The following is a 12,846-nucleotide window of genomic DNA, read 5'->3' as shown; positions in this document are numbered from 1 at the left end:
CGCACACCTTGATGCACATAATCTTGTCAGACATTGCTAAACATGTCACAAATTCCAATATCCGTCAAGATTTAGTATACAAGGACTGCCATTTAACCATTAATATGGAGAGTGCCTTCTCCCAGCTTATTGCACAAGATTCTGCCAAAAGATAGTCTCACCTACTGCCAGCACACTTTTAAGATGCTACATCTCGCTCAGTGCTGATAAATCCGAGTCCCTGAGGAAGGCTGTTAATGCAGTGCGTTTGTTCTTTGCAGGGAACACTGCCTTCACACCTCCACTGATGACAACAGCTCTTCCTGTCAACAAAGTATGCATGCGTCTCTTCTCCCTAAGAAACTTTAAGCTACAAGTTGCTCTGCTTTCCATGCTGTCTCAGTGTAGCGCATTAAAGTAGGTTTTAGGGTGTTCTGTTTGAGGTGAGATTCCAAACATGTTAGAAATTTTCATGTTTTTCTCGTTGCTTGCAACGTGTATTCTTGCTGTTTTTGTGACACCCCATGTAGTTGTTTTAGATGTACTGAGAAACTGTGTGTGTGTGTGTGCTTGCGCGCGCTTATAGGGATTGTTAGTAACCCAAAAGTAATAACTAATTCAATAATGTATTGGGTAGGGTTCTGCAGAGCAACAATAAACTGTCTTTCACAGTCAGAGCTGGTGCATTGAACCAAGTTCACTTGTGCCACCCGTGGATGAGAAAGCAAACCTTGTAGAACTACACCAAGGTTTTAGTTTACGCTACTCTCCTATGGTGGAACAATCTCATGAATTTAATTAAAGGGATGTCATTCCATCAGGTACAAACTCTAGTCACAGATGCTTCTATACAATGATGGGGAGACCTTCCATGGGCCACTTAAAAACTCAAGGTTTATGGCCGGACAAAGAAAAATGTACCATGTCAACCTACTAGAGCTGAGAGAGACGTTCATCGGTCTCTAAAATCTTTTTTACCTGCAATTATGACAAACTCCCTTCTTATTCAGATGAACAATACATTGTTTTACCTGCACAAGCGGGGAGGGACTCACTCAAGGCCACTTGCTCTAGAGTCTCAAGATATTTAGAAATGGCTCATATAAATATTACATATGTCTACCTACCAGGTGTTGAAAACACAGAAGCAGACTCCTTTAGTCAGACTTTTTGTACAAGTTTGGGGGGTGGCAGGTCCTGCACCCCAACCTTCCAACTTTGAACATAGCGGCCTGGCTCCTGAGTTACTGCAATATGGCCATGTAAGTTTACAACAAGACTGTATGGACGTTTTAAAGGAAGCCAAACGACCATCCAATAAAACAATCCTATGCCTTGAAGTGGAAAATGTTTGCTGTTGGTAAATTCAGAAGAACTACGGTCCTTCCATGCATCAAGAAAATCTGATAAGTCCTTACTTAATTCACTTGGCAAGGTCTAGTTTACAATTTTCCTCTATTAAAGTACACCTTGTGGCTGTAGCTGCCTGTAGGAAATGTCCTTCTCAAACTCCTTTTTCTGAAATACCTGTGATAAACATATGGATAGATAATTGACTTTATTAGGCTACAATAGCCATAAAAGCACGCACAACAGCATATACATTGCATAAAAGGTAGGAACTATTCAAAATAAAAATGATAAAATAATGCTACATCCAAAGACGCTTCTACAAAATATATATTATCACAATTCATTGCAACCATAAAACTCAGTAGCAAGAAACATTTAAGACATTATAGAGTACATTCCATTATTGGGTAATGATGGAGGCACCAAGTCTTTTCCTAACTGCTAAGGCACTCCTGATGTAATTAAGCACTCCACAACAGATTTCCGGTGAACCAAGCTGTTGTAAGTAGACTATTGCAGTCAGTTAATGTCTAGCACTCGCATCCCGTAAAATGGGGAACAGAAGTCTAGAACGCAAAGGTTTATATAAAGGGCAGAAGAGCATTAAGATGTGCGTTGGTGAAAAAAGTGTTTGCAGGAGCATCTGACCGGGACCTGAACCAAGTGCCCTGTACTGGAAAAGCCGTGGACTACGTATTAGTGAAACATAAGGCTCCATCCCCAGTGTAGTAATCAACTGAGTATTACGCCTTCATCACCTCTCCATTTGATCGATATTCGTAAAACAAGGTTTTCACTTGTTCTTTAGAAGTTGCAGTAATTGACTCTGGGTTCAAAAATGTACATGACACCTAGATGTTTAGACATCTGCTTGATAATTTCGCAGTGGAATCTCACCCATTTCCTCCAGGTCTAAGCAATCTTTAAGAACTAGCCTGGAGAAGCCTGCTTCAGGTGTGCACCAAATCTTACACCATAGCATTAAAGGTGCAATGCAAACCGCGTCATCTAATTGGTTCAGACCCAGTTCAGCATGGACAATAAATGAGGATACAGAATGAGGGATGGATAATAGACAATAGACAAATATATTTTCTTTGATTTGGTGACTATCTACAATGATGTGTTAGCCCTATACTCTGGCAGCATAACGCCCCAGTGGAATGCATTTACTCTTAACATATGTTAGTTAACTACTTTACTGGCTTGGAGCTCAACCTAGAAGAGAAGCGAAAACGGATTCTATAGCTCTCTGGAACTGTTGGAATCTAATTTAAAGTAAGTGGCTCGAGTTATAACTGGAATAGAAGGCTATCCCCAGATAATTAAAATAGGGAATTCTTAACAACTTGGACCACTCCGATCAGGTGACAATTAGTTTTAGGATTTTGTTTGAGCCATTAACCATACTGAATGATTTGGAGTAATTAACTCTTAGATCTAACTTGTGCATGAAGGAAGTAAATAATTCCAGCAGTGATTGCAGCCCATTAACCATCCTAGCAATCAAAACAGGATAATCCACATATAGGAGACTTGGGACAGGGTGTTTCCCCATCTGCAGCATGTATTTACCTTTGATTGACAGATGGTTATTCAATCCATTAATATAAATGAGAAATGGTGCCAAGATATAGCTCTGGAGCACCCCTGTATTAAAGCTGATTGACATTGTACACTTCCCATTTGAGCCATAGTGTATCTTGACTGAAGTGTCACAGTGTAAGCGTATGGGGAGTGTTACAAGAGCCCCTTCTATGCACATAGACTCCATCATAGACCCTAGCTTGGAATGATTTAGATTATCAAATGCACAGAAGAGGTCAATAGACGCCAAATATAGTGCACCTTTCTGGCTCTTACATACTTCCCAGTTAGGAGCGACAAGTGTGATTATGGATTTCTTAGACACTATTAAGGTTTTGCCTCCTGTTAATTCTCCTTCTCCTCCTTGGATACCTATCATTGTACTTTCTAAATTAACAAGGCCACCGTTCAAGCCCATTCACAAAGCCTCCTTACAGCAATGTACATGGAAGACGTTTTGTGTTTAATTGCCATCACCTCAGTAAGTAGAGTTACTGAGATTCAGGTTGTATGCGCTACTGAACCATACACAGTATTCCATAGTAGCTGAGTGGTAATGATAACTGTTAGACCTGGCATCCTTGGCGTGGTTTCTCCCTATCTTTTTGCCTCTACCTCCTGTATTTTTGATGCTGTGCTGGATTTCGTTTTTGCTGGTTTAGATGCTTTGGACACTCTGCCACTGCTGATCAGTGCCAGAGTGTAAGTGCTCCTTATGGAAATTGTTATATTGATTGGATATACATGATTGGCATATTTGTATCACCAAGAAATCCCTAGTAAAGTGCACTGGGTGTGCCAGGGTTGGTGATGACAAATGCTACTAGTGGGCCTGCAGCACTGATTGTGCCACCCACATGAAGTAGCCCCAAAATGGTGTCTCAGGCCTGCCATCGCAGTGCCTATGTGCAGTCTGTGGACTGCCATGTCCTCCTGGCCAGTGTCCCCACTGACCGGGCCTAACCCTTCCCTTTTTGTACATATTGGTCACCCCTATGGAAGGCCCAAGGTACCCCCCTGGGCAGGGTGCAGTGTATGTAAAAGGTAGAGCATGTACTGGTGCAGGTGACATGCTCTGGTAGTGGATGGCAGCCATTTTCGTTTTTCACTATTGTAAGGCTATCTTGCTTCATAGATTAACATGGGAGATCCTGGCTACAGTGGCTACCAGCATTTCTTCTCATAGGAACAAGATAGGACATAAGAGTCTAGTATCCCTGAACTCAGAATTTAATAACACATCTTTTAGGAAAGGTTGTTTTTAAATCCTGTGTTTGAGAACAGCACTTTTAGAAAGTTGCTGTTCTCTTGTCTGACCCTTCTGTGTGCCTTGGCCTGTTTGTGTATTGACTGTCTGGTTTGAGAGTGACCGGGGCTGGGGATTCCCCAGGAGGCTGGCTGAGTCGGCCCTAGGCTGAATGGCTGCATTTGCAACTTGAGTGGTGGGAGGAGATGGCACCTGGGCCTGAATAGGGCTGTGCCTGCCTTCCACAATGCTGGCTCCACCTCCTGCTGGGCGGCTGCCGACCCTGCCCCTCACTCTGAAAGGAAAGGAGAAGCCAGGTAAACAAAGTGCTCAAGCAACACCCAGAACTGGTTCAGACCGGGCTCAGGGCCCACTTGCACAAAGCGAACAAAGACTTTTAGGGGTATAAGTACAGGACCCCTGACAACAGAAAATCAGATTTCTACCATCAAGAGGAACCTCTGCCAGAAGAAGAACAGCTGAAGAAACTGAGGAAGACTGCCCTTGCTGTGTGCTCTGGGGCTGACCTGCTTTGCTGCTCAACTGAAGGAGAGAAGAAGGGGACTTTTCTGTGTGCTGTGACCCCTGCCTGCTTGACCTCAAGACTTTGCTGTGTCTACAAGAATCTCCAAGGGCCTGAGAAGAGCTGGCCTCCTGTCCTGGAACCCAGGGTTAAAAGGTTCCCAAGAAACTCCAAGACGCCGTGAAGATCGTGCTGTGTTTGCCCTCGGTGCGTGGTTCCAACTGCTGGCCTTGTGAGAGGATCGGTGTGCTCATCGGCCCATAATTGAGGGTGACCGGAGGCTCGTTGTGCCTTCCTGTGTAAAGAATCACCCCAAACGATCTTGTGGCCTTGTGGGCGGTCTGTCCACGACCTGCGCCCTAAAACCGCCGTGCCGCCCATCACCGCCGCTGCCCGGGGCCTGAAACTGCCTGAAGATCTCGCCGTTCCCTGCCGGGGCCGCGGAGAAGAAATCGAAGGAGCTGCGCCCTGATTGGCTCAAAGAGAACGAGCCCCCTCAGCAACTCCGAAGCTTGGTCCGGCGGCGCCGCGCTGAGATTGGTCCCTGGGCCGCCGCGTCATCACCAGGCTCGCGCTGGGGTTGGTTCATCGCCGGAGGCCGGATCGAGGTGCCGCGTTCCTATTGGACCAGATCTAACAATAACCCATTCCCGTTTTCTTCATTAAGTGGTTTCTAACTTTACCATTAACCAGACAATCTCCTTACCGACATTCTTCCCTATACCATGAGCTCTAGCAGAGACATCTCTATGTTATCTAGACGTAAAAGCCTTTGAAATTCTACCTAGACAAGACTAAAGATATAAGACAATCAGATTGTCTTTTCATAAATTTTGATCCAGGAACAATAGGTTTACTTACCCTCAACAAAACAGTTTATTTCCAGATGGATAGTTTCTTGTATACTTTTTTCATACCAGTTAGCGACAAGGTCCCTACCTGGTAGACCTAAAGCTCATTCCAGTTGAGGAAAGGTTGCTATTATAGCCCTTCTTAGGAATGTTCCCATTTAAGACATTTGTAAGGCTGCTACCTGTAAGTCTGTTCACACTTTCACAGGGGTGTGGAATGTAATAAAATATCTACTTGTCCATGGGGCAGGTTGCTTCATAAATCTACTTGTCCTGTAACAAAATCCATGTGTCCCTTTGGTGCCATGTAGTGCAGTGACCAATTATGGCAGCAATCTCATTATATAAGAGCTCTGATATAGCCTCTCTGATTATGCCAGGGCTCATACCATAGTAGTGTTTGAATACTTGCAATCCCCTTATGTTTCCACGTTTCCGCAGATCTACATATTTGGGCTAAAGATAGTGGTAAGCAATAGTTCCAAGGTTAGAATGCCCTTTTGAGTCTGTCCAAACCTACTTACGTGCATGTTTTAAGGGTTTTCAATACCTCTTCTCCAATCTTTTCCCATACTGAGAAATGTTGGAAATGTATTCCTGACAATGGCAGACATAAAGCTTCTTCCAGAGTTGGGGAAAAAAGTGGTTGGAGAGAAAGTGATCTTGCAAATACTCAGATTTTCGTATGAGCAAATCTACACATGCACATTTGCTCATGCTAAAATGCAGTTCACAATTATTTTCTAGGCGTACTAGTTCTTGTCCTTCTGTAAGTTCTTGGGAATTCACAAAAGCCATATAGCTGCACTTAATGCAAAAACATGTACCATGGGTGCACTTTTGAGAGTTTCTTTAATAATTGGGCCCCTAATTTGGTCTTGCGTTGACCGTGACCTTTTGTGTTTATTAATATTCTGTCTCTCTCTCTCTGTATCGGCCGGCTTTACTGTGAGTGACAGCCTTCTCTTTCACAAGGAGTATATCTGCATGCAAAAGTAGTTTTGTGCAGTGCCAGCACCTACTGTGGCAGTGTGTGCTTTTTGAGACCGAAGACTATTTTTACTTGGCCAGTGTTTGTTATAATGGTGAGGGCCCTGCAGCTCCTACACCAATAAGGTTTTACAAAAACCATGCCACAACAAGTCACACATTGGCAAAACTAAAAAGCTGACCAGCAATTTCAGACCTACTGGCTTTGCCAATCCTTGTTTATTTGTGTTTCCCATAATCTTATTGAAACTGGTTACACTGATTTTCCATTATGACTATTTTTCAGAAATGCTAGCATGTATCAACACATTTTACTAAATGATGCTGCAAAGAAATGGTACCTGAAATATTACAGTAGTTTAGCTAAATGTTGTTTTTCCTGCTTTAATTTTTTTAATGAAAATTTTATTTTGAAAGCAAAAAATCATCAATCTTGCTTTTAAGCTTCTGCAAATATTTGCATCAAACCAGAGAGCATCCTGGGAGCATTATACATAGCCTCATATTGCTAAACTTTGAAAAAGTGTGTACACGTTTGTATACTGGAACCACTGTCAATAGTGCAGTCAGAACTTACAACATTTACTTAGGGTGCTCACCCTAATAATAAAGGCTTTCAATTAACGAACCATCAATACAAGTTTGAACAGCATTAAGATATGGACAAAAATATTACCTTAGCTGCAGACAGTGTCCTTCCCTGATCCATAATGTGATACCGCAAAGTGGCAGCCAAAGGGTTTGTGCTGCAGGGGGTTGGACCTACTTGTCCCAAGGACAAAATACACATGAAATGTTGTTGTCCTTGACCCAAATAATATCTCCTTGGGGTTGGGCTATTGGAAATTCCACATCCCTGCTTTCACTAGACATTACTAACTGGATTCAGACTCCAGGTAATGTACTAAAGTAGTGCTTGCTTTTGGGTGATTGTTGAAGCTTTTCCATGTTGTCCGCATTATGTGTAGGATGGGCTTGCTGTCCGATTCAGTGCTCATGACTATTGATGAGGATCCCTGGAAGAGAAAGACAAGTTACTCACTGGTAATTCGAAGTTCTCTTTCAGAAGAATCCTCATCATAAGCAAGCCTCCATGGACAAAATAAATTACAACTATCTTTAATCTGCACCCAGGATCCTCTGATTTTCTGTAAAAATGACCTAACCTAACCCAGATCAGCATGGTATCGAAGAATGGTTTTGAATAAAACAGGATTTTACAGTCTATTATAAGCAACTTCTAAATAGTTCCAATCACTGTTTGTTTTGAGGAAGGGAATATGAACATAACCAGTTTGGTCTTTTGAACATTCGTCTGGTCTACTTCCCTGCCGTATTCAGACCTTTGGACCAGATGTTTGGGATGACTGTTTGATTCGATTGTTGCTTCCCCACGAGGATAGAATTAACTGTGTTGTATCTATTTTGTTTTCCCAAGTCAGCAATTTGATCAATTATGCATGTGTCCTCATGGAAGTCTATGCAGAAATGCGACTGGTGTTATTTCGAGATGACAGATCTTTTTTTGTGTTTGTATTTTTAACAATACCTCCTGCCATTCATAGGCCTTATGATATGCCCACCCACCCAGATTATCCTGAGAATATGTCATTGCGTTTTCCAGTCGCACTTAATACGCAACTTCCACAATGGGATGAAGGCTGTTGCTACCTGGATGAAGGACAGCTGCCTCAAGCTCAACTCAGAGAAGAACGAAGTCCTCATCCTGGGCACTACCCCCTCTGCCTGGGACAACTCCTGGTGGCCTGCAGACCTTGGATCCCTCCCTCACACCCACAGACCACCTTGGCATTATCCTGGAATCCTCGCTCACCATGAACTGCCATATCAACGCTGTCTCATCATCCTGCTTCCACATGCCATACTACCGCGAAAGATCTTGAAGTGGATCCCCACCAAGACCAAAAAATGGTCACCCACGCTCTCTTCAGCAGCAGACTCGACTATGGCAACTATGGGCACTCACTCTATGCCGGCATCACTCAGAAACTCCTCAAACTACAGCACATTCAGAACACCTCTGCAGGCTCATCCTCAATATCCCTGCCGCAGCCACATAACCAGCCACCTGAGAGACCTCAACTGGCTCCCAGTTAATAAAAGAATCACATACAAGCCCTCACCCATGCCTACAAAGCGCTACACCGCGCAGAGCCTGCGTACCTCAGCCACTGCCTCGCATTCCACGCGCCCACCAGAGACCTCCGCTCCGCCCACTAGCCCTGACCCCCGTTGTACGTAGCCGCACAACCACAGCTGGAGGAAGATCCTTCTCCTACCTCGCAGCAAAGACCTGGAGCACCCTGCCTCAGGCAATCACCGTCACTGCCTGAGTTCAGGAAGGAGATCAAGACCCGGCTCTTCGGCTGTACCAGTGTGCCTTCGACGGATCAGTAACCACCCCTCCCTTCCCCAGGCGCATTGAGACTCTTACGGGTGAGTAGTCTCATTTTACAAGTCACTTGATAGATTGATTGAATAATCACACAGCAACTGCCGTGCCTTTCAGCTGGATAGTTTTGTTCCTCGCTAGGTCTGAGGTTCGGCTGTGGTGGGATGCCACCTTCTGTGGTATATATAATCAGCCTCCTCCTCATATTGTTTAATCTCTGTTGGTGTCTGTGGTTGGTGTGTAATTTGGCAGGCACTCCTTGTACTTGGTCCACATCCACAGTCTGGATTTTCCTTCCGGACCTGTAAAGCAAAGCATATATGGCTTCTCTCTGAGAAGCCATGCAAAAAGAAAATATACAAATTGCTGACAAATATGAAAAAATACACAATGTTAATTTTTTACCTCTTTGAGGTCGCTGGGTCCTCCACACAAAAGAATAGACTGATGGTTTTGTCTCCTTTAAATGTGATCTGAATTGTGCTGGTATTAAACTGTTCGGGCACCTGCATATTTTTCCACTATTTTGACGTCATATCTTATCCAGTGCTGTTGGCCCCCTTTTGATTCACCATTGCACTGCTGGTGCAGCATTTAGAAATGTGTGCTCCCTGCACCATTCTCTAACTCAATTCCTAACTTTTTCACTAATAACAAAAGGACTATAATAGACTCCGCAGTTAAATTATGCATAGTGAGTGAAATTATTCTTCAGTGTGAACTCCAAATAAATCTGTTTAGCATGTAAAGTAATAAACGACATGCCCCTAACCTTGCAAAGTTCTTTACTTATCAGCACTCACATATTCCACTTGAAAAACAGCTTTTCAACAAAATTGTTATCGCATGTTGCATATTAATGTTCAGGATCGTAGCACATAACATGATCTGTGTTCTTCCATCACAAATAAACTGCTACCCTGAATCAGTTTGATCATTAGTGTAGCAAGGCACCACTAAATGAAAGCCTCCTTGCTCTGTATGTTTATAAATATGTATTATGGTTTGAGTAAGAAAATTATGGCAATACGTTGTTTGAATTTGTTTTAGCTGCTAATAATACACATCAAATTGTATTTAACCATGTATGTTCATATTTTTGTTAGGCATTGTGTATGGCTTTAATGTGAATGCAAACAAAGCAGTTCAGCTGATGGCTGATAAAAAAGAAATACAAATCAAACTTCATAAAGTCATCTACCATCTAATCGAAGATTTGAAGGAAGAACTAAGCAAGACACTGCCACCGCTTATAGAGGAACATGTAACAGGTTTGTGTTCTGTTCTTGAAATTGATGTGCCAATGTGAGCCTTCAGAATCTAGAAATTTGAGATCCATAGTTTTGGATCAACATAATGTTAGTCTGGGTAAGACCAGTGGGAGCCAGAATTAAGATGTTCTTATCATTAAATGGGGTCTTAAGAGTGTTTTTTGTTAACAGTGGTTTCTTCTCGTGTAAATCTTGCTTCTCATTTTCTTTATTTATAGAGAATGCCAGGTGATTTGGTTTAGCCAAAGTTGGCTATGGCTTCTGCTCGGTCTTTCCTCTTTGGCTACCGGTCAGGGAGGGAAATCCTGAGCTGCAGCTCCAGTGCCTTTCCTCATCTGAAAGACACTTTGTAAATTATGATGCCTTCTCCCTATACACTCTGTTTGGAGAGCAAAAAGTGGACTGATCCTCTTACTCAGTAGCTTCTGAGACATCTTTCACTGCTCATGCAGGATGGTGTATGCTTATTCTCTTTCCCCGCAGCAGCTTTCAAACTATTACCCACTGTGACCTTGCAGCAACTGCAAGCAGTGTGCTTCCTACTTACCCTTCATCTCTGTATCAGCTGCTCAGCATTGCTATATGGCCCTCTTTCAACTTGCAGCAGTCCCAAAGCCTCAATAGACGTGCCTCTATTCCCTAGGCCCAGTGGTAGCAGTGCAATACTTTAAACGTTGTGCTGTGTTCTTCCACATCCCTGGAAAGGCCGCAGAGAACACCCTTGGGTGTCTCCTTTTAGGCATTCTAGCTGCTGAGAAATATCACTACAGCACCCACTTTGGCCAACATCTCCTCAACCACTGTATCATCTACAAAAGAGCACATTCCTACTTGTACTCCCTCTTCACTAACCCTCTTTGCAGCACCACCAAATTGAAAATTTCACACTGTACTTTCCTTGCCTAAAAGCAGCAGCTGATAAAAGTACGACATGTCAGCAATTATTTTTCGGCCGAGAAGTCCCAATAGTTGCATTTCACATATTTTTTCCTAATTTTTGTTTCGCTACAAGTCCTGCTTTTTCACTTAGTATATGCCTGAGGGAGACTAGTTTGAGCAGCAAATGTCTCACAGGAATTGAGATAACGTGTGCTGGAGAAGTGACGAAATTTGCAGTTTGAAACAGTCTCATGCTGGTATCTCTCTTTTTATTTTGTGTAGGATCTATACTCTAAATCTACATTCAAATCATGTATCTGACCGCTTTTGCAGTTCCTTTCCTCTAAGCATCTTAAGGATGTTTTAAAGCAATTTAATTCACCCAACACACACAAGTACTTTCCAATCTTTGATGTGGGACCAAAGAATATCTCAGCTCAATATTGAATGTTATAAATAACCATACATACTACACATCAGGAAATGTGCATGTCCTAGGCCCTTCTCGATTACCTGTATGTTCCCATTGCCTTACCTTACATTTTACATGGAAATGCTAACACATCTAACTGTTATGTTCCTCATTTTGCAAACAGCAGACTAGAAGCAGACAACTTAGTTGTTTTATTAAGTAGATCCCCCTTTAGTCTTCATGGACTAGCCATTAACAGGGAGAGGTCTGTCCTCCAGACACGAAATTCTACCAGGAAAGACAGACAACTCTACAAATGTTCAATAATACAATTTGGGGCCTTTTCTGTTTAATGTCTTAATATTTCATTTTAATTCTGTTTTGTCAGCTTCCCATGAGGAGACAGAGTGCCCCGTCTTCCAAACTCACGGTCCTTATTACTCAACAGCCCCCCCGTCAACAGAAAGCTGCCTTTGACTGAATAGACGCCTTCAGAGTAAAGCTATCACATCACCCACTCGATTTAGAGCGGACTTCCTGATGGGTTTTTTCTTGTCCATCACCGCCAGGAAAACTTAGCTGTGCCGGACAGAAAATAAATGATCCACAACAATCTGGGAGTTTTTTTTGAGAAGCAAAGAAATTAAAATTTTGGTTAATGGCTATCAAAATAGACAGCAGCCGCCAACCAAACATTTAATGCCTTGAAGCGAACCGTTGTGCCTTCGGTTCCTCCCAAGTTGTAGAGATGACTGATCGGCCAGCTGTCATCCCTAAATAAGGTTTCTGATGTTAAGTTCATCACCACGCTGACAGACAATAGTCCATCCTCCAGGGCCACACTACAACCCAGGACAGTAGTTTCCGCTTTTTCAATTCAACCCTTTTGGCTGAAATCCAAACAGTTTGAAGGAGATTGATATACTGTCTAATATAGATATATGTGTGTGTAAGTAATGCTGTTTATCTATTTTGTCTAAGATTCTGGAGAGTCCTAGCCAAAAACTGTAATTTTCAAAAGAGAATAGAATCAGTGATGGTTACCAATGCTGGTAATCTAAACATAAAGGATAGAAATGAATTGTTTTTCAATGTTAGACTGCTCTTGGGTACACTGAATATCATTATCTGCTTAAAATACAATATTCTACAAATTATTGTAATTGTAATTTTCAAAAGAAAATAGAATCTGTGATGGTTACCAATGCTGGTAATCTAAACATAAAGGATAGAAATGAATTGTTTTTCAATGTTAGAATGCTCTTGGGTACACTGAATATCATTATCTGCTTAAAATACAATATTCTACAAATTATTTTAATTGTAATTTTCAAAAGAAAAT

At 42.4% G+C, this 12,846-nt stretch overlaps 1 protein-coding gene across 3 annotated transcripts in view; it reads left to right on the top strand.

Moving 5' to 3' along the window:
• MTIF2 (mitochondrial translational initiation factor 2) overlaps positions 1 to 12,846 on the top strand; it is a 348,454-nt gene that overhangs the window by 295,238 nt on the left and 40,370 nt on the right. For all 3 annotated transcript variants that reach the window (XM_078649490.1, XM_078649492.1, XM_078649491.1), the window contains exon 12: positions 10,049 to 10,213. In XM_078649490.1, the coding sequence (XP_078505616.1) occupies positions 10,049 to 10,213 (165 nt within the window). The remainder of the gene's footprint in view (positions 1 to 10,048; positions 10,214 to 12,846) is intronic.

Source organism: Lissotriton helveticus, chromosome 6 (assembly GCF_964261635.1).
Source record: "Lissotriton helveticus chromosome 6, aLisHel1.1, whole genome shotgun sequence".
NCBI classification, from domain to species: domain Eukaryota; kingdom Metazoa; phylum Chordata; class Amphibia; order Caudata; family Salamandridae; genus Lissotriton; species Lissotriton helveticus.
This window is presented reverse-complemented; position numbering and strand designations above follow the sequence as displayed.